Raw genomic sequence first — 21,025 nt, forward strand, 5'->3', positions numbered from 1 at the left:
GGGTCCCTATTATTCCTCCTGGGTCTCCTCCACACCCAAATACCACAGGGCCCCCAGCCTTGTCCGGGCCCAAATCAAGTCCCAGGTCCCGGCGCCGGGCTTCCCGCTCCCTTAGCACTAGCTCCTGCCCCGGGCCAACTGCAGTCCACTGTCCCAGGACAGGTTCCTGGCAGCGGACAGGCCAACTGCACTCAGGCCGTGAGCGCCAACGCTCTGCGGCCGACTCCGCTGTCAGTAAGTAAACGTCTGGAAGAAACCCACAGCACCCCTTTAACCCCGTGAAGCCCAGAGTCCCATTTCACCTCAGAGAGCTCTAACCACACACACACCTGTGGTCCTCCGCACACACGTCCCGGCTGATATAACACACAAGTACACGATGTCCTCTTGCACTCGCTGGTCACACACGTCCTCTGACTGAGAGCATGTTTGTTAATGACATCCATCCTGATAACTCTTCACTTCACTCGCTGTAGAGACAAAAATATTTCTTGGCTGTAAACGCGTCTCTGCTGTCCTTAGATCCAGGCTCACGTGGCCTTTACAGGTACTGCAGGATTTGGACTTTTTCAGCCTTGATTCACGCAATAAGAACAAACTCGTTGAAATAAATTAATCTCATGTACTTCTTCCTATTTTTCAATGAGGCCTCTAAACATTTTCCAAAATCCACAATTTTCACCAGAAGAACTCTTAAAGAAAACATTAAAAAGTGGAACTAAAACTGAAGTATTTGTCCAGGACCTCATAGGCTTAGATTATCTTTATTTTTAGAAGAGGTGAAATATTGTTAGTAAAAATACAAAGAGTGGAGAAGAAGTTTTCATCCAGAGTTCAGCAGCTTTCAGTTTTGTGCCGCTTTGAGTCCAGTTCACACCAGAATGAACCTGTTTGTCCAAAACGCCACGTCTGCTGCAGCTTCTTTGTGCTAAAATCCGTCTTTGTGTCCGTTCACTCTGTTTGAACCATGTTATTAATGATTGATACCCCTGACTTGCTAGTGTGTGTGCTTTGTCTTCCTTTTTTCAAACCTTTCACTTCCAGCTCTGGTTTGTTTTCTGCTGTGGAATAACTTCTGTGCCTCTTCGTACGAGCTGTTTTGTAAAAACTGTAATAGCTGAATCTGAACAGATGTCTACCTGCTGACCTGTGTGGATTTATGACTCCTCGTGTGGGTTGGCACCTCTCTCCTGTGGACACTCCAGTCACTGAAACCAGGATTGTTCCTTATAACCGACTCCTCCTCTCTCTCGTTCACTCGAACCTTTTTTTTTTGACTAACTCCCCCTGCTGCCCTCCTCCCTAAATGAACCTCTCCCCTCTTGTCATTAACACCTCTTCTGTCCCTAATTTCATTCTCAGGCTGCACTTTTGAACTCGTTCCCAGCCATCTTTGATGAGCTGCTGCAGATGTTTACGGTGCAAGAGGTGGCCGAGTTTGTGCGCGGCACCCTGGGCAGCATGCCGTCCACGGTGCACATAGGACAGTCCATGGATGTGGTCAAGCTGCAGTCCATAGCTCGGACCGTGGACAGCCGGCTCTTCTCTTTCCCAGGTAAATGTTTGGATTCATTCATGCGTTAATGTAATGCGCTGTGATTTTTGCCACAGGACTATTAAAATCAAAATAAAGGTTGTGAATGACTTTAAAAACAAACAAAAGCGAGTCAAACATGCAGCAACCCAAATACATCATCAACTAGAGGTCCATCAGTTCATTCTCTTAACAGCTGATAGTTTGGGGTCCCAGCCGTCACAGAGGGTCACAGGGCTGACACAGAGTGACAACAAACTCTCACATCCACCTGTGGCCAAATTAAAATCACCCGTCTACATAACCAACATGTTGTGAAACTGCTGTATGGTTCAGACACGTGTATTTGTCTCAGTGTAAAGTAACGTTACCTTTCCTCGTTTTCAATAAGGCTCATTTACATAGTGGAGATTCCTTACTGTCACCACAGCTCTGTGTGACGTGCTGCCACCATCTCTGAACAGGGAACGCTAATCTAAAGAGGTTATGTCCCCAGTTACAACCTGACATTTTCAATTTTGGGTTTCGCTCTAAATCGTGAACCCACACAAATGCAAAAGAGTCTCTCTATATGACTCAGAACTGAATGTGTTAATGTGAAGGTGAGACAAAATTAATGCCTGACAGTTTCAGTACCACCAGCTGATGCTGAATAGTCTCAAACTGACACATCAAAATTCTTTCTGGTGAAACTTTGTTCGAACCCTCCTGGGGGAGGACCTCCGCACGGCACGTCTGCTAACGTTGCTAAACAACATTTCTGCTGTGTAATCGGCCACGAAGCCGCTCAAATGCAGATAATAAGTGACTTTGTTATGTCGGCGTTGTCTCTGGTGTTTGTGTGTAGTTAACCCATCATTGCCTCCCTGTTTTTTTTCTCCCCACTGACATTAAATGTTTCTAAAATCTGTTTCATGGCACTAACTTGACAGTAACCTTTAACCTGTAGCTACAAAAGCTTGAAGAGCTGCACAGTTTTCAGATGGATTTGTTTCAGGACATGAACCAGACCAGAGGAGCAGGAGGCCGACTCCCTCTGAGCAGCATCGCTGCTGTTCCAGTGAACAGCAGCGATGTTGTTGGGTTACGATCCACAGACACCCTAACCGCCATAATGTAACGTGTGTGTGGTCCTTCTCAAATAAACCTGAACTGAAGTAAACTTGTGTGTCTGTTTTGTGTTCCCTCAGAGTCTCGGAGGATCCTACTTCCTGTGGTCCTCCATCACATCCACCTGCACTTGAGGCAACAGAAAGAGCTTCTCATCTGCTCTGGAATACTCAGCTCTATATTCTCTATCATCAAGACCAGCTCGCTGGTAACACGCACACACACACACACACACACACACACACGCTCGAAACACCGCTGCATTTAAATCTGAGTGTCATTGTGGGGTTTGAAAGGGCACTCACCCCAGAAGCTAGAAGAAAGAAGTCATTCCCAGCTGAGGCCAGTCCTGGCTTTGTTGAAGGTGAACCAGATGGGTCCTTTGTTTTCCCATGAGCCTCTGCTCCACCAAATGTCCGTGCCTTTGCAAGAAAAGTAAATCCATGGTTACAGCTGCATATTCAAAAAATCAATAAGCACCTTCTGTGTGTTTTCATAATGACTTTTCATTGACCTGAATAAGAAACATCATGAGGCTAAGGAAGGATTTGAAGGAGAAATCATACAGAGACAAACATGATGTTCAGACTGTGGCTGCAGTTGTGTGATGGTGGTCTTTGTTGATGTGGCGCTGCTGTGGTTAGAACATGAACAGGAAGCCCACCGTAAATACTTCAGACTAGCTGTTTCATGTGAACTGAACGAACAGAACTTCAATACTTAGAGTTTTATTGTCATTGTGCAGTTTCTTGCACAGCGAAGTTGGGTAGCTGGAGCACAAATGTGCAAAAGTAAAGAAGAGAAAACACTATGCAACGAGGGAAGAAAAAGCAATATATATGTGAGTGAACTACATACATGCTGTATGCATAGAAACACTGAAACAGAAACATTGTGGGGCTGTATACAAGGGCAGTTATATAATATAATACATAAATAAATAAGGGTGGAGGGGCTATGATCATTTAGGGTGGAGATGATAATTCCACTGAGACCTAAATATTACACATGCGCCAAAGAAATGTTGCACAGAACATGGAAAGACTGAGATATTGCACATAGTTGATCAACAGCAGCGTCAGGGTGGATGTGTTGGAGACGTCTGTGCACACTCTTAGTTTGCATTAAGAGTTCTGACAGCTCACAGGAAGAAGCTGATCTTTAGTCTGTTTGTTTTGCACCTGATGGATCTGAACCTTTTTCCAGAGGGCAGGATGTTGAAGGGTGGTGGTTAGGGTGGAGGTGGTGCTTTATAACTGCTCTGGCTCTGGGGAGATATCTTCAGCTGTTGCAGGGGTGCGTGGGGGTGCAGTCACCAAAGATGATGCTTAAGAAAATATTGAATGTAGTTCATCTTTCAGAAGTTTTATCAGGTAAAGTTGCTCACGCTGCCGTGTCCCTGTGCTGCGACGATGATTTACTTTAACTCCTAATTATCATCTGTGGCTGAAGTATAATTAATAAAAGATCATCAGAAAGAAAATGCAGAACAAATGCAGTAATGGAGACGTAACCAAGTAAATTAGAATAAAACCAGCACTTCATTTATTAAATGTTTACATGATAAAAAGTTTCACAGGAGGACAAAAACTGCCAACTCTAACAGGAACTTTGTTATCAAAGTAGTGAAACGTTCAAAGTTCCCCTGCAGGCCAAACAAACCGCTGTCAGGTTAAAACATATTAACGGCTCCTGAAACGAGTGATGTTCAGTGATGACACTCTTCTCTTCTGAGGCGTTGCTTTTGGTGCTGAAGTCTCTGAAGTATTTGGACACTTTCATCTGATCTGAACTGAAACTGAAATTCGTGAGCACCAGTGAGAAACCAGTGTTTATTTCCATTACGTACTGTGAATGTTTAGTGTTGCAGTGAGCCTTCAGTCAGGTTTGTCCTCTCAGGAGCAGGAATGTGTGAGACACAGCTGCAGCAAAGCTCCTAAAACCTTCAAAATTCATTATTGGACACTAACCTATATAAAAGTACACGAAACACACAGAGAGCAGCTGTCCTTATTTCTCTGCTCTGGTTTCCTTTTCTTTATGTCTCCTTTCCTTCGTCTCTTCTTCCAGGACACGTCGGTGCAGGAGGAGGTGGAGATGATGGTGGAGTCCCTGTTGGACGTCCTCCTGCAAACCCTGCTGTCAATCATGAGCAAGAGCCAATCGCAGGAGGCGGTAAGGGGTCAACGCTGTCCGCAGTGCACCGCTGAGATCGCTGTTAGTAACTAACAATACGACTACTACTACGTCACCTCCCGGCCCCTCATCCACCCTGCATCCGTCTGACTGTCTGTCTGCTGTAGGGCAGGGCAATATTATATTCATGTTATAGCTTTGTTGTCCCTTTATACTGTCGTACAGTTACATGATGGCAACAAAATAAGAGACGGGAGATCTGAGAGAAGCAAAAAGTGTTAAAATAAAAATGAAAACTGTTGGTTTTGTCAATATTGCCCTCTCCTACTCCACCATCATCATCACTGACCCATCCTGCTGTTACGTCTCTTTGTGCATGCGTTAAAGAACTTCCATCTTTATTTGTATTACTGTGCAGAACGATATCTTAGTTAAATCACAGATGTGTGAATCTGAGTCGTCTGGGTTCATTTGTATTTTGTAAATTTGATGCATTTTTGTTGACTGTTCACCTTCATTTACATTCATTTCATCTTTGGCTCAGTCTCAGTCTGCTCATCTGCTGCCCTCCTGTTTAACCAGGAAGCAAGAATAAATAAAGCAACGAATAAAAATAAGAACAAAAGAGTCCAAAGAAGTGTTTACAAACTGTTTTTGTTAATATTCTATTTATGTCATTATAAACGATAAATTGATAGTTAAAGTTTAGTAGATAGGTATTTAAAACTTTTATAGAAATTATAATTCATCATGTTAAAAACGTTCTTGCAACTTTATCGTTTATGTCATGCTTTGGTGTAATGCAGTTCATTTTATGCCTTATTGGTGTCGACGCCACACAGAAAGATTTTGTGAGTTTTTATTTTGGATCAGCTGCTTCGTTCTCCTTCGTCGTTCCTCCTCTCAGATGGAGGCGCCGGGTTTCCTGCAGGGTCTCACTTCACACTCATCATATTTTAATACAGACTACAATCTTTCTTTAGGTGGTGACAAAAACTAGATTCAAACACGAATCCATCCTCTGAACTTCAGCTTTTTAATGCAGTAGATCAACACAGAGGTTTGATGAAGTTTGCGTGAGTGAGAATTATTTAGCGCCCTTTAGAAAAAAGTGGAGTGAACTCGTATTTCCTCGTGTCTTGCGTGTGGCGCTGCAGATTTATCTTTACATGAAGGCTGGAAAAAGTTACTGAAACATAAAGTGGTGCCAGCAGAGAGGCTGATAAAGAGGGGTCAGTTTGGGAAAGAGCCCGACTCATCCTGGTGCATCACCTCACTGTTGACTCCTTTGTGTTTCCATGCACTTACATGACTGTGCCCTGCTTCCTGTTGGCAGGGAGAGTACGTGTCCTGCCTCCTGTCGCTTCTCCGTCAGATGACAGATATCCACTTCCAGCACCTGATGGAAAACTTTCAGAGCAAAGATGAGCTGAAGGTACGGAAGTCCTGACTCACTGTGAAACATGACAACAGGGAGAGGTTTCATCTTTAATCCACGCTCTCGTCTCTTTCCCTCTGCTCAGGAGTTTCTGCTGAAGATCATGTGTGTGTTTAGAAATCTGATGAAGCTCAGCATTTTCCCCCGAGACTGGAACATCATGAGACTCCTCACCAGCAAGTAAGACACCAACTTACCCGACAGGCTGGAAATACACGAGCGTTGACTGAGTCCGATCGCTGCTGGATCATTGGAGTAAATATCAAAGCGATGCATGTGTGTGTTTGTGCAGCATCATCCTGACCACAGTGCAGTACCTCTCTCCTGCTCTGCACAAGAACTTCACAGAAGCCGACTTTGACTTTAAGGTAACTCCTACTTTATCATTTACCTTTAACTCTCAGTTTAGTCTTTATTTCCTAGTTAAATTCTTAATTTATTGTTTACATTTGTTAGACCCTTTTTTATTTAACTGCAAATTTTTTACTGTAAATTTTATAAATCTTGTCAGTTTCTGTAGTTTAGTTTAATGCTCGGGCACAACATGTCGTACGGTGTATGATTATGTGTGTAACAAATAAAATTTTAATTTTGAGTTTGAACTTAACGTCACCCTGTCAGGTGCGCACAAACCACAGTGACTGATAACAGTGGAAACGACCACGTGTAACAAAACCCAACCAAGCGTCTGACAAAGCTGCCGTCCTCCCCTCTCTGAGTCTCCTCACTACTAACACTAATGTTGTTTTTCTAAATCATGAATATTATTCAGATTATTTCTTTTATATCGTCACTATTTTGTGGTTTCATGAAACAAAGCTGAAACACTGTTAGACTGAACTGAAGCCGCTGATTTACTGAAACAGACGTGAGGCTGAAGTTTTGTAAAATGTCAACTTCATAACTTCATTATGTGAAAACTGACGAGTGCAAAGAGTGAGAGTGAGGGCTGCATCACTGTGCAAGCTGCGACCAAAGGGCCGTTTGCAAAGAAAGAAAACGTGTTGTTAGCTGTGTGTGTGTGTGTGTGTGTGTGTGTGTGTGTGTGTGTGTGTGTGTGTGTGCAGGTGTGGAATTCCTACTTCAGCCTGGCGGTGCTCTACATCAACCAGCCCAGTTTACAGTTGGAAAATTTGAGTCCTGCTAAGAGGAAGAAGGTCTTAGACAAGTAAGGGGACACACACACACACACTCACTCACTCTCTCACACACACACACACACACACACACGCTCACACACACACAAAGAGAAGAAAAACATGGATAAGAAAAAAAATAAAACAGTAACAGCTGCTCCATCAGACAGGATGTAATGACAAATCTGACCTTTGACTGAAGGGTAAAAGATATTTTCTTGTTTTTTTTATGTTCTTTTGCTTTTGTAAGAAAACAAAATTCTTTCAGTTCATTCATTCAGTTTTTGTGTTTATGTCAGTGAACCAAAATAAATATAAATACCCAGTTTTCCTTTTTTTTTTAATTCACTGTAATAACTGTAAACTTGACACTTCCTGCTATGTTCCCATTAATTAAAGATTGACAGATTAAAGGAAAAAACAGTAGTGCCTGCTGTGTTGGTTTAGGTCCACATCGCCGTGTTTCACATTGATGAATATGTGAGGGTTAGATCACTGTCATCAGTGGGTGGCTGCATGGACAGACACTACGCTGCAAAGGTAAGCGCTGCACATGCAGGCTTGAAGGAGACCAAGTTGGTTATTTGTTGGGTTTTTGTGGACGATCGAAGTGAAACATCAGATGAAGCTGAGCTGTGGCAGCAGATGCTTGTTTGTTATCATGACCAAACCAGCGAGGACCTCTAATTTCAATTCAGTTCAATTTTATTTATATAGCACACAATCACAACAACAGCTGCCCCACGGTGCTGTTTGTTTCACTGATGTCATTGTCATTAAAATGCACCACACCGTGGATGTTCTTCTATTAGGTCCACAGTGTGGCTTACAGTCAGGTGTTCTAGGCGACTTTAAAGGGAAGGTGATTATAAATCGTTCTTTTCATCACTTTTATCTTATGGTGAAACCTTTCCTGATGTTAGCAGAGCAGGATGGTAATACCATAATCCACAGTGCCTGAAGTCTGACAACAATCTGAACGATGTGCTACGATGAGATTTTCCTCTGTTGGAGATTTTGCACTGTCCTCCAAACATCTTTTCTATTCTGTACGTGGCAACACACACATTCATACAGATGTTGGATGTTAACTGCTGGGAAAATGCTGAGAGCCAGTTTTCTTCTTTGAAGCATCCAAACATGCCAACTTACTTTATCAGTCCTGCAGAAAAACATTTAATCCAGGAAGAGCTTATTTCCCTTCTCCATTAGCTCTTTCCACAAAATATTTCCAGGAACCGCAGCGTCTCCTCGGGCTCTGGAAGTTCCTCCACTTTTCATTTTCACTTTCCAAGAATTGTCAGAATTAGAGCAAAACTAGGCTGATGCATATTAAGAAATGAGGGAGTCGAGATTAAAATTTTACTCTGTTTCTTTTTAAATGTGTATTTTTGCTGTTAAATTGTTTCAGTGTGGTCAGAAAGTGAACAGCTTGAGTCATCGGAAAACTAATTTAAACGATAAAATTAGATTTACCACTTCAAACAAATATAACAGCTGTTACTGAGTCAGAGTCAGTAATACAGAGACTGTTTGATCCAATAAGTAAAGTGACTGAAGATCTGATCTGTTTGCAGATACGGTGACATGAGAGTGATGATGACCTACGAGCTTTTCAGCATGTGGCAGAATCTGGGTACGATCCTCTCGTCGGGTTTAAACTGTTGTGTCCGACTTAAGTTTGACTGATTAAATGGTTTTGGATCCATGTTTGAAACGTGTTTCAGGTGAGAATAAGATCCACTTCATTCCCGGGATGATTGGTCCGTTCCTGGGAGTGACGCTGGTCCCGCAGGTGGAGGTGCGAAACATCATGATCCCGATTTTCCACGACATGATGGACTGGGAGCAGCGCAAGAACGGGAACTTCAAACAGGTACAGGAGCACACGCTCAGCTGTGCAGAGACTGTTCAGGTCGTTCATAGAAAACCAGAGGAAGTCAGCGTTTGTGTACGTGTGTGCAGGTGGAGGCTGAGCTGATTGACAAGCTGGACAGTTTGGTGTCGGAGGGGAAAGGAGACGAGAACTACAGGGAGCTCTTCGGTTTGCTGTGAGGAACGCAGACTTTGACTTCCCCGTGTTTCTGTTTTTAACCTGGAGCGAATCCCTCTGCCCTGCTGCTCTTTTCTCTCTTTGATAACAGAAATTAACTCTCAGTTTTCTGCTCTAACACTCTCTTTGTGTGTTTGCTTTGTCTGCTGCGGGACTAGAACCCAGCTGTTTGGGCCTTACCCCAGGTATGACACTCCCTGCACATGGGCAGATATACGCTGCTAACATTGACTGTTCTTATCTGCTAACCTGACATTGTTGTGAGTCTGTTGGCCCTTCAGTGAAGCCTTTGTTAACTCCCTGATGGAGAAGTCATGGCTCACAACACAGGACAAAAACGTTACACTAAAACACGAAACATCAGATTTGGCTTCATTTATTGCTCTTGTTGAACTTTTTGACGTCTTTTTAAAGTAGAACATTGTCGACACACTTTCACATGTGCTTACACACAGTATGTCCAGAGGCACGTGGTGGGTTTGTCCCCACAGTTTAAACTGTTTCCAGTGTGTAATTTGTTGCATGCTTCTTGCAGCCTGCTGGAGAAGATCGAGCAGGAGACGTGGAGAGAGACGGGCATCTCCTTCGTTACCTCCGTCACACGACTGATGGAGCGGCTGCTCGACTACCGGTACAGTAAAGCCTTTGTATTCATAGGACATAAATGATTCTGTGGTACTTTATGCTCCATAAGTCATAGAAAGTTTGGTTTTGTTGTTGTGCCTTTGAAATGTCTTTAAACTGAGCAAAGAAACTTTAAACACTGTGAGACCCAGGTCATATACGGGGCCATCATATAAAAGTCTTTGTCTGTAGAATACCAGCACTTAGTCACGTTCCCTGCAGTAACCCTCCTTTACCTGCAGTATCTATATTTATATCCGTCTTCAAAAACAGTCTTCTTGTTGTTTGCAAACTTGTTGGGAATCTTGTGACGTCTATCATAGGAAAAAGTGTCTTGGAGCTTGGGCTAAATGAGAACACCCACCCAAGTTAATAAAAGCGGAGGTTCATAAGTAAGTGTGGAAGGTTTAAGTTTGAAGTTTTATAAACTTGGTTTCATTTTTTCAGGGACTGTATGAAGGGAGATGAAACCGAAAACAAGAAGATTGGCTGCACAGTTAACCTCCTGGTAAGACTTTAAATCAGCGACATCACTAAAATACTGAGTTCAGAAAGTGTTCACATTTATTGTCTGTGAAGCTTCTCAGTCATCCAGGTCATCGTAGTCTAAGGAGCTTGGAAAGAAAAGCGTCTGGACTTCTTTGAGTTGCTTGAAGACGTTTCATTCGAGAAGCTTCTTCAGTTCTAAGAGCAACTCATCGAGTCCCAGATTTAAGGCCTATGGGAGTGACCCCCCAAGAGGGTCATGGACCCCCTATTGATCCTCTACACGAGGATCACTCCTCTTTCAAACCATCTGTCCTCTCTGTCCAGAATGTGAACATTGGCATCCTCGAGAGAGTGACCTTTGACCTTTATGTGCAGATGGACAGCTCTCCTATTTGTGCCAGGATCAGACCTCTGCATTGGAAACAGTCACTTCATAAACATGGCTGCCATTGACCCTCTTGGAGACGCCCCCATGGGCTGAAATCTGGGACTCTGCACCAGCTGTTCTTAGAACTGAAGAAGCTTCTTGGATGAAGGTGAAACGTCTTCAAGAAAACTTAAACAAGTCCAGACACTTTTCTTTCCAAGCTGCTTCACATTTATTAAACCGTCCAGTTCTAAATAAACAGCCTTCAAGAATAATTCTCATGTTTTCCACATTCAGTTGGTCTACACTTGATCCTTTACAAACAAACAAACTAACATATAGGTTTGGTACAGTATGCCATAAATAGGTCCATGAAAATGATGAAGATGATTCAGACCTTGGCCTTGAGTTAAATTCTGCCCTTCTTTAAGAAATTTCCACACCTATCGAGTGGGTATTTGCAGCGTTTGGCATCCCAGGTTTAAATCAGTGCATAAACACAGGAAGTGCATTAATTGTCTGTTTTGTTTCTTCTCAGAACTTCTACAAGTCAGAGATCAACAAGGAGGAGATGTACATCCGCTACATCCACAAACTGTGTGACATGCATCTGCAGGCGGAGAACTACACAGGTACAGCAGAATCAGTCACTCGTGGACACGAGCAGAACGTGTGACAAACACCAGGCTGACGCTCTCTGGGCTGTTTGTCTGCAGAGGCCGCGTTCACCCTGCTGTTATACTGGGAGCTGCTGCACTGGGACGAGCGTCCTCTGAAGGAGTTCCTGCATTATCCTTCTCAGACCGAGTGGCACCGCAAGGAGGGACTCTGCAGGAAAGTCATCCACTACTTCAACAAGGGGAAGGTGAGGGTGTGACACGGTCAGCGTGGGCTTTAGAGGTCACGAGCTGCTTCATTAATGGAGAAGCTCGCGGCTCTCCAACGGGAGATTGAGAGACCAGTGTCGGACTGTTAGAACAGCTTTGAAATTCATATGAGTTGTTCGCACTAAAGTAAAAAGCACCATCACTTCATGCGGATCCCCTCTCGGCGTCAGCTGCGGTCTCGAGGCTGGAGCTGAACAACAACACACTGTCTCAGCTGAACTCTGGACACACACACAGACATATACACACATGCAGATACACACTCATCCCCCTCCAAACGCCTTCGACGCTTATTCCCCGCCGATGCTGACGCTGGATCAAGGAGACCAGCGCACGCAGGCCCGGCTGTGCTGTCTACACTGGCTGTCTCTCACCCTTTACCCGCCCCTGTTGTTCGTCGTGTGTTTCTTTGGTGTATTAAGAGTTTTTTCATGTGCTATGTGCACATTTTTTTTCTCCTTATCTTTCCTCATGTGGTGCATTTTCCATTGTTATACCTCTCTGACCTGTCTTCCCCATGTGATGTTTGTGTAATGTATGTATGGTCGCAGGGTAAGATGGCGCCGCCATTGCGTGCAATAGGTCAGCAGCCTTATGAAATTTCCCCTTGTGGGACTAATAAAGGTATGTTCTCTTATCTAACACCGGGGTGCCAGTCTTGGTTTTACAAGGTGCCAGCAGCAACTACTTTCATATTAGACACTTGCTGCGTCTTCTCTGTTAATGACGGGGTCAGTATGTAAAGTGTTATCTGGTAACCAATCAGCTCGCTGCAGTTAAAGGCAGTTTGTTAGTTGTTGTGGTTTTGCTTCAAACATCAGTGCCTCCATGGTTTTGTGTGTTTGTGTGTCCTCAGTGTTGGGAGTACGGCATTCCTCTGTGCAGGGAGCTGGCCTTCCAGTACGAATCCCTGTATGACTACCAAAGTCTCAGCTGGATACGGGTGAGCCCCAACAACACTCACATCAAGAATCTTTTAGATCTTTAATATGATAAGGACATATTAATTATTAGATCTCACAATCTTCCCCCCGCGACCTTTACCTGCAGAAAATGGAGGCGGCCTATTACGACAACATCATGGAGCAGCAGCGCCTGGAGCCCGAGTTCTTCAGGGTCGGCTTCTACGGCAGGAAGTTCCCTTTCTTCCTCAGAGTGAGTGATGTCACTGTGCAGCATTTACACATGCACGTTAACTCTATTTGAAGTTGAGTAATTTTCCATCAGAAAAGAAAATGAAAGCTCTAATGGTTTCACTTCTCACAGAAGAAGACGTACGCCTTCCAGGAAAAAAGCTTTTTAAAACCTTATTTTGGGGCAAAGTGAACAAACTCTCTGAGGGTATTTCGATGGCTGCAGGGTGGATGGACTTGTTTCTAGAAGGACTTTGGTCAAGCTAATAATTGAGCTGCCACATCTGAATTCAGTGACCCAGTAAACAGCTGTTATGAAGCGAGAAGTAAACATGTTCACGGCTGCTGTAGAGCATTTTGGGATCCAGCCTCAAGTGGTCATTACAGGAACTGCAGGTTTTGTTACTTAAGAGGTGGCTTCAAGATTTCTGCTTTAAAAAATGAACATCTTAATCTTTTCTGTTCGTTTTTGATTCGTTCCCTCTAGAACAAAGAGTTTGTCTGCCGTGGTCATGACTACGAAAGGTTAGAAGCCTTCCAGCAAAGGATGCTGGGAGAATTCCCGCAAGCCATTGCAATGCAGCACCCCAATCAACCAGACGAGGCCATCCTGCAGTGTGATGCACAGTGTATCCTTCAGCAGCAGAGCTGATGTTCATCCAAAGACCGCTCGATTTAAATATTAATCCACGCCTGACGTCCATGGAAGCGTTTTGTTTGCTGTGTTATCGGCTCTCAGTTATATCTTTGACCTCCCTCCTCTCAGACCTCCAGATCTACGCAGTAACGCCGGTGCCGGACAGCGTGACCGTCCTTCAGATGGACCGAGTACCGGACCGCATTAAGAGCTTCTATCGAGTGAACAACGTTCGCCGCTTCCGTTACGACCGGCCCTTCCACAAAGGCCCCAAAGATCGAGACAATGAGTTCAAAGTGAGACAGGAAGTGCTTTTTCCTCTTATTCTTTTATTAGATACTCAGTGAATCAGCTCAACACACTTACTTACTGCAACCCAGCTGAACCTGCCTTTGTTTATATTCTTATGAATGACACGATTTACAGCATTTATATCCAGTGACTCATTACAAAAACCTTTTTTGCCTTGTTTATCCAAGATTTACATTTCTTTAAGTTCCTTCCTGTGAAATTTATCTGACATCTTCCTCGTCTGTCTTTGCTTTCTGTCATTTCCATCCCTGACAGTAGAGACATCGTTTCTCCTTCAACCTTCCTCGTGATTCAGCAGCTTACAGCATCAAACACTCTGCGACTCCCTCACATCGTTGTGGAGGGTTTTAATCCACCTCTTTTTTACAGCGTTGCTTCAGTTCATTAAGATCTGCCGGGTTTTTTCTGAAGCTCTCTGAAAATTCAGCCAGCATGGCTCATTTTGACTGAAGTTTAGATGATTAATAAACCGGATTCTCAACATTAATTAGATATTTCAGGAGATTTCGATGGCTGCTGATGTTACATCAAACCTCCTGAAGTCTGGACTGTTTGTCTCCCTGCTTGTCGTGTTTTTCAGAGTCTGTGGATAGAAAGGACGACTCTGATCCTCACCCACCCTCTGCCCGGGATTTCCCGCTGGTTTGAGGTGGAGAAGAGAGAGCTGGTGAGCACATGAAAGAGATCTGTAAAGATAAACAGGATCCATAAACTCACAACAATCTGTTATGATATATTCTACGAAGTAATCTGAGCGTCTCTCACTTTGGCTCCTCGTCGCTCTGCGTCTCTCTCTCAGGTGGAGGTGAGCCCGTTAGAAAACGCCATCTCTGTGGTGGAGAATAAGAACCAGGAGCTGCGCACTTTGATCAGCCAGTACCAACACAAGCAGCTGCACGGCAACATCAACCTGCTCAGCATGACGCTGAACGGGGTCATCGACGCTGCTGTTAACGGAGGCATCGCCAGATACCAAGAGGTCAGACAGACAGGGAATTTCATGTCATCGGCCTGCGTGAGGCTGAGTCACAGCAGTAAAATCTTACAGCGCATCACAGTGGGCAGTTTTATAGGCAGGTGAAGGAGGGGCCACAATATGATTAAACCACTGTTATTTTATCCACTCATAAAACACAAACGGTCCAGAATGCACTAACCTCAGTGATATGTTAGAGTTTCCTTTTATAAACAAAAGTACAGAACATGTATTTTATTACAAAGCACAGCAGTTTGTCTTCCGTGCGCATAATCTCTGAATCTGTGCGAACAAATTATGTATAAAATGGACTAAAAATGTTCATTTCTATAAGGTTTGGTGTTTTGGGATGATGTAATGCCACAGTACTGCTCCATAAATTTGACTTTGCTTTTTTCCTTCGTTTGCAGGCTTTCTTTGATAAGGAGTACATCACGAGCCACCCTGAAGACACTGAGAAGATCACACAGCTTAAAGACCTGATGCAGGAGCAGGTGAGGTGTCGTTTGCTGACGTTCCTGCAGAGCTTTAATAACACAGCTCTGCCTTTTTGTCCTGAGATGCCAAATAGACCAAGTTGGCTCCATATACTCAAATTAAAGCTCTATATGTGCTTCAGTGGAAACACATATAGAGCTGTAAGTGTGTTCAGATAGAACCATGTGGAGAATTTGACCTTTAGCGTGAGACAAATGTCACGATTGAAGAAAAACCTCAGAATCCTGTAATAGTTGAATCTATAGTTTTTGTTTTCATATATCTGCATGCAGACGTTATCATTCATGCTTTCACTGAACTGAAGGAAAGAAAATGACCATTAACAACAAGTCTTTGTTTTTTATAGTGTATCTGTTAACAAAATAACAATGTTTAAGTTTAATCAGGATATTTCATGGATACAAAACAAGAAAGAAATGAGTGATTAGCCCCGTGGCCATTAATAGTCACCGGGCTGTCAGGCTGTGATGTGTCGCTCTTTTTGAAAACAAACATTCACATGTTAATATTTTTGGCAACCCTACTTTTAACTATATTTGATATAAAGACTAAAAATGTATTTTATATTACAAAATGTCCCAAAAGCTACAGGTTTGGTGAATCTTTGATTATATCAAGTTTCATCAATGCTGCAAAAATTGGGAAGAAGTTTAGCAAAATGCTCCATAATTCCTGGGGGGCTAATACTTTCAGCCCCAGCTGCTGATAGGAGCAGATGCCCCCCCTAACCTCGCCCCCTCTCCCATGTCAGATTATTTCGATCCAGTAGAAAAACATTTGTTGACATGAAGCAGGCAAAAGTAAAGCAGGTGAAACACGTGCATTAAGTTTTCCAAAGGAAGGATTTGTCTGTAGACCAACGTGAGCAACAACCTCGTCTTCATTCTTGCTCATACTAACAGGGTTCTTCATCTCATCCGCTGATGTTTTCACACAGGTTCACATCCTGGGAGTCGGTCTGGCTGTGCACGAGAAGCTGGTGCACCCAGAAATGCGTCCCCTGCACAAGAAGCTGATAGATCAGTTCCAGATGATGAGGAGCAGCCTCTGCCATGTGAGCACACAAAATAATATAGTATTACAACCTCAGGAGGTACAAATACGTACGCGGAGCTGTTGTTAGATGTAGCTCATGAACCAAAATGAACGAGTGTAGAAGAAGATTCATTACGGTGTAAACATGCTGGAAGGATGGATGGATTCGTTTCTTCTTCAAAGAGCATGTTAGTGTGCACCAAGCTTAGAGACTGCAAAGAATCTCGTTGAACATTTCACCTCTGTTCATAATTTTACCTTTACCGTTCCAACCAGTGATTCTTCTGTCTGTGTGGACACCCGAGGGCAGTGTGAATATTCAGAGCAGTGCTTCTATGTGTCTCTGCAGGGTCTGCCTGGTTTAGACAAGTCCGGTTCAGGGCCCAACACACCCAGAGGAATCCTGGCCACTCACGGCCCCATGAGCCCCGAGAGCTTCAAACTGATGCACCGACACAGGTCAGCAACACGCAGAGACTTTTTTAAAGTGCCCGTTAGACTCTCCTGCTTTAATCTTATTCAGCTACACCCTGATACACTCCTCAGTCTGCACCACCATGTCATCAAAACCTCATTCAGGGTCTCTAAACATGTTGAAAAGGTTTTAAAAAATCCTCAAAGTCAGTTTCCTCTAAGTCTGCATAGAGGGTCGGGTCAAAGGGGCACGGATCAAGAGAGACAAAGCAGTTAATTACTTTCATCTTATTCTTAATTGAAACTGTTAAATGTGGTGAACACGGCAGAAACCATCCTTCACAGTCAGCACACGTCTTCTCACTGGCTTCACCTCCATCTGTGATTCACCTGCTGTGTCTCATTAATGATCTTTGAGAAGTTCCTCGCAGCATCTCTGCTGTCCTCTGCTCACATCGCACTTTCTGAAAGTCTGCCATTTTCTCTTTCTCTCCTTCATCCTTCACCGACACCACCCTGCATCGTGCTTCCTGCATGCTCATGGCTGACCATCGCTCTCATTCTCACCGCATCACCTCATGCATGCCGGCTGTTTGGTTTTCGCTTCTTCTTTTTTGGTTTGCTCGGCCCTTCCCCTTCCTGCCTTCCTTCCTTTCTTCCTGCCTTCCTTCCTTTCTTTTCTTCTACCTGGAATTTCCCTCTTCTCCCCCCGCCCTCTTTCTCTTTACCTTCCCTGTTTCCTCTCCTCTTTTTTCCTCCTTTCGTTCCCTCCTCCCAGTCCCGTAGCTGTTCTGACTCCTGTGCGCAACTCCTCCTCCTCTCTCTCCTCTCACAACTCCAGTGAGATGGGAAACGTTGGCAATCTGCTGATCCTGGCTGACGGCATGGTAGTGGAACACCCCGAGGACTTCTACCGCATGCAGGTCAGTGAAAAACGCGATTCGCAGAGAGGAAACGCACTTGTTGCAAGAAACAAGAAACACTCCATATATCACACATGAATATAAAACTCTGTAATATTATCATGTCCAGCTTTTTCTGCACAGCTGAGCATCACTGCTCAAATACCTCACATTATTCTAATCTATATGTACAATACTGCGTTCGAATTTCTTGGAACTGCAGGCGAGCCTGTCCTCCTCCAGTCTTAGCTCCACCCACTCTGCGCCTTCTCAGATGATAAACTCCGCCCCCTCAACCATCAGAGGTTAGCGGCCCATGGAAGATTTTTAAAGCTATATTTAGCTTTCTGATATTTTGTATTTCACACATGTCTCACTTCTGTAATCTGTCCATCTGCAGTCGGCTCTCCGTCTCTGCCTGACAAATACAGACACAACAGAGAGATGCTGATGCTGCTGCCGCCGCACAGAGAGAGGCCGAGCAGCGCGATGTACACCAACATCACAGACAATGGACAGGTAAAGCAGTGGAGGGGGGATCCTGAACGACAGCAGTGACAGTTGTCTGACGAATTTGATTTATTAGAAGTTGCATGTACGTCACATGCAGAGGGTAAAGTGGGATTTGACAGGAGAGGAAACTGGAAGCTCTTGTTTTGTGCACAAAGATTAGTTTTCTTTGTGCTGCACTGTGATCAGCTGACCTGTGATGCTGCAGGTGCTTTTCATGGATTCAACCTACCTTCAGATATTCTTCTAAATATTTTCGAATGCAATCATGTTCAGTTCTTTACTGAGCTGAAGACGGATTAAAGTCTGATTCAGGTGATCGCTGTGGTCCTCTCTAACGAGCTCATGGTCTCCTCCTCAGCCACCAAACTTCCAGCGAGCTTTGTTCCACCAGGTGATCGGTCCATGCAAACCCTGCAGCGACCCAAACCTCTCTGTGGCTGAGAAAGGTCGGCAAACTCACTCACACACACAATACAGAATATTTCTGTAAAACTCATCTATTTTTTTTCTCCATTCCACCCGTCTTCACTCTCTGCCCTCCAGTCCTGACCACTCCCAGCAGTTGGAGTTTGGACAGCGGTACCAGAGAAGCCCTCCCTTTCCTTTCCTCCCACGTTGGCAGTGTCATGGCACCACCTGTTCCACCACGCAACCTGCCTCAAGGTATGAAACTACTGTGTGTGTGTGTGCGTTTGTGTGTGTGTGTGTGTGTATTGTGCACTGATTTCCCACCAAGCATAAATCAAACTTTGCCAGATGCTGAAGCGTTAAATCTTTTTATGTCATTCTTTTACATCTAAAACCGTCTGAAACATGAAAGGACTTCCTCTTTAGTGGATTTGAACCTTCGTACTGTGAAACAATAATCCTAAAAACAGCTGCACGAGTGTGTCAGTGAGATGCAACCCAGGGAGAACCACACATGCAGGATGATCATGACCACCAAGAGAATGTACCGTTTGTCCCCCTCACACACAGCTCACAGCTACAGACAAACACTTCAGTGTTAGACTTACAGAATTAACGTCTAATGTAGACAATGTTTACTAGATATTTACTGAACTCCACTTTTTAACCAAGTTTGGACATGAAGCCATGCAACTGAACGCCTTTAGCCCAGAAAGTGTCATCCGTGGACGCCTGCTGGGTTTTTGTTGTGCGAGAGCGAAGCGTTGATTCTTGTGCATCGTTGCGTGTGTCGGTTTTTGTGTGTGGGGAATCCCCACAGGTTCCCCTGCAGTGTGTTTGTGCGGGGGACTCTGTAACGTTTTCCTGGCTGTGGAACTGAATCTGTTTTTTAAGCACCGGGTCAGAAGACATGACTCTGTTTTCTGAGCAGGATTCAGAGGAGATTCATGTTCATTAGTACCTCCGTTAGATTAGCTCCGCATGATTCATGATCCCCGTGTATCTAATGGTGGGTCTCGGTGCAGCCTCTCAGTTTGTCTTCTGTCTGAAAACAGCTGTTTTAGCTTTTTTCCCCCTTTATGCAAGCTGTGCTTTGATTGGCTGAGAAAGTATTAACAGAATAGCGCTGGGCCTCTCCTCTCCGTGACCTCTATGATCGGGGATTCAAAGCAGCTCTGCTTTTCATTCAGGAGTATTTGTGACGACGCAGACTCGTATTAGTCCCTCACAGAAACCTTTCAAAACCACCGAACACTCATTCTCGGTTTTGTAAATCGCGTTATTCAAACCTTTGAGTCCCAAGAGTGAAAGTTCAGGTACATGAAGTGTTTATGAAGCGTTTGGTGGTTCCTGCAACCTCAGAGGAGACGTCTGCAGGGCTCGAAGCACAGAGAGAAAGAAAGGAAGCGTTCTCTGAGAGTGAACTTTGGTTAATTTGATCTCGTTTTCACTGCAGACACACACAGACACACACTTTATACCACTGCAATCAAACAACTTAAATGCTATCAGAGCTGAACACCTCCCCTCCTCCACACACTGCTCCAACTCCCCCCTTTTCCTGTTTTAACCCCACCCACCTGCCTCTACCTTCTTGTTCTCCACTCTCTGACCTTTGTTCCCCCTTGCCCCTCCTCCCACCTCCTCTTCCTCTCTGGTCTGAAATGTGTGTGAGTGTGTGCGAGTTTCTCTCAGTCAGTCCTGCTGTGTCTCCCCCTGTAGGGCAACACCTGTCGATGCACTTTGACGCTTTCCACCACCAGGTCAGCGACCTCCCTCCAGCTCTCCCCGCGCGCTCTTTAAGAAAGGTACCCTTCTCCTCCTCCTCCTCCTCCTCCTCATGCCTGCTGTCTGTCTGGATGAAGTTTGTCTGTCCATTAGTGTGTGTGTGTGTATGCACTCACAAATCAGTGCACATTACTGTCTGTGTGTTTTTCTTTGTGTCCATGATTTTGTTCTTTTAAATGAAGCATCAGTGTTCACAGCTGAGTCTGCAACACCAGCTGGAAATAACTTTACAGTTTATCCACCAACAGTTACGACAAAGACAAAATATTTTCTGTTCAGTTGTAAACCTTCGTGTCCTGTTCCTAAGCTCATCAGCAATATTTGATTTATTGGCTTCATGTTTCCTTTTTCCTCTTTTTTTAACAAACACTCCAGAATCCTGCTTTCTGTGTTACTTGGTATATTTATAGTTTAAACTATGCCTGTTAATGTGCACTGTCATTGTTTTGCTTCTACACTTCAATCAGATGTGATTCTAGTTAAAGACATTCATTGTAAATAAGTTGTGATCTTCATGTTTATGCAGGAGAAAAGAATGTGATCGACCTGCTTTGTTAAATATTAACAGACTTTAAACATATTTAATAAAACCGCAGCTGTTAATCACAGACTCTGTGTTAGAGATTGTTTGTGTG

At 44.1% G+C, this 21,025-nt stretch overlaps 1 protein-coding gene across 12 annotated transcripts in view; it reads left to right on the forward strand.

Moving 5' to 3' along the window:
* LOC113021787 (dedicator of cytokinesis protein 3-like) overlaps positions 1-21,025 on the forward strand; it is a 227,761-nt gene that overhangs the window by 199,769 nt on the left and 6,967 nt on the right. For 2 of the 12 annotated variants that reach the window (XM_026166506.2, XM_026166516.2), the window contains 31 exons: positions 49-234; positions 1,363-1,555; positions 2,725-2,852; positions 4,715-4,861; positions 6,117-6,215; positions 6,304-6,398; positions 6,511-6,586; positions 7,286-7,386; positions 8,932-8,990; positions 9,082-9,230; positions 9,320-9,405; positions 9,566-9,592; positions 9,943-10,038; positions 10,479-10,539; positions 11,426-11,519; positions 11,604-11,752; positions 12,631-12,717; positions 12,825-12,929; positions 13,395-13,536; positions 13,674-13,840; positions 14,437-14,523; positions 14,656-14,835; positions 15,243-15,326; positions 16,268-16,384; positions 16,694-16,824; positions 17,558-17,702; positions 17,905-17,986; positions 18,082-18,200; positions 18,553-18,640; positions 18,738-18,857; positions 20,325-20,410. In XM_026166506.2, the coding sequence (XP_026022291.2) occupies positions 49-234; positions 1,363-1,555; positions 2,725-2,852; positions 4,715-4,861; positions 6,117-6,215; positions 6,304-6,398; positions 6,511-6,586; positions 7,286-7,386; positions 8,932-8,990; positions 9,082-9,230; positions 9,320-9,405; positions 9,566-9,592; positions 9,943-10,038; positions 10,479-10,539; positions 11,426-11,519; positions 11,604-11,752; positions 12,631-12,717; positions 12,825-12,929; positions 13,395-13,536; positions 13,674-13,840; positions 14,437-14,523; positions 14,656-14,835; positions 15,243-15,326; positions 16,268-16,384; positions 16,694-16,824; positions 17,558-17,702; positions 17,905-17,986; positions 18,082-18,200; positions 18,553-18,640; positions 18,738-18,857; positions 20,325-20,410 (3,486 nt within the window). The remainder of the gene's footprint in view (positions 1-48; positions 235-1,362; positions 1,556-2,724; positions 2,853-4,714; positions 4,862-6,116; positions 6,216-6,303; positions 6,399-6,510; positions 6,587-7,285; positions 7,387-8,931; positions 8,991-9,081; positions 9,231-9,319; positions 9,406-9,565; positions 9,593-9,942; positions 10,039-10,478; positions 10,540-11,425; positions 11,520-11,603; positions 11,753-12,630; positions 12,718-12,824; positions 12,930-13,394; positions 13,537-13,673; positions 13,841-14,436; positions 14,524-14,655; positions 14,836-15,242; positions 15,327-16,267; positions 16,385-16,693; positions 16,825-17,557; positions 17,703-17,904; positions 17,987-18,081; positions 18,201-18,552; positions 18,641-18,737; positions 18,858-20,324; positions 20,411-21,025) is intronic. The other 10 variants (XM_026166511.2, XM_026166507.2, XM_080301527.1 and 7 more) reach the window with 10 other exon arrangements.

Source organism: Astatotilapia calliptera, chromosome 5 (genome assembly GCF_964374335.1).
Source record: "Astatotilapia calliptera chromosome 5, fAstCal68.1, whole genome shotgun sequence".
Taxonomy (NCBI): domain Eukaryota; kingdom Metazoa; phylum Chordata; class Actinopteri; order Cichliformes; family Cichlidae; genus Astatotilapia; species Astatotilapia calliptera.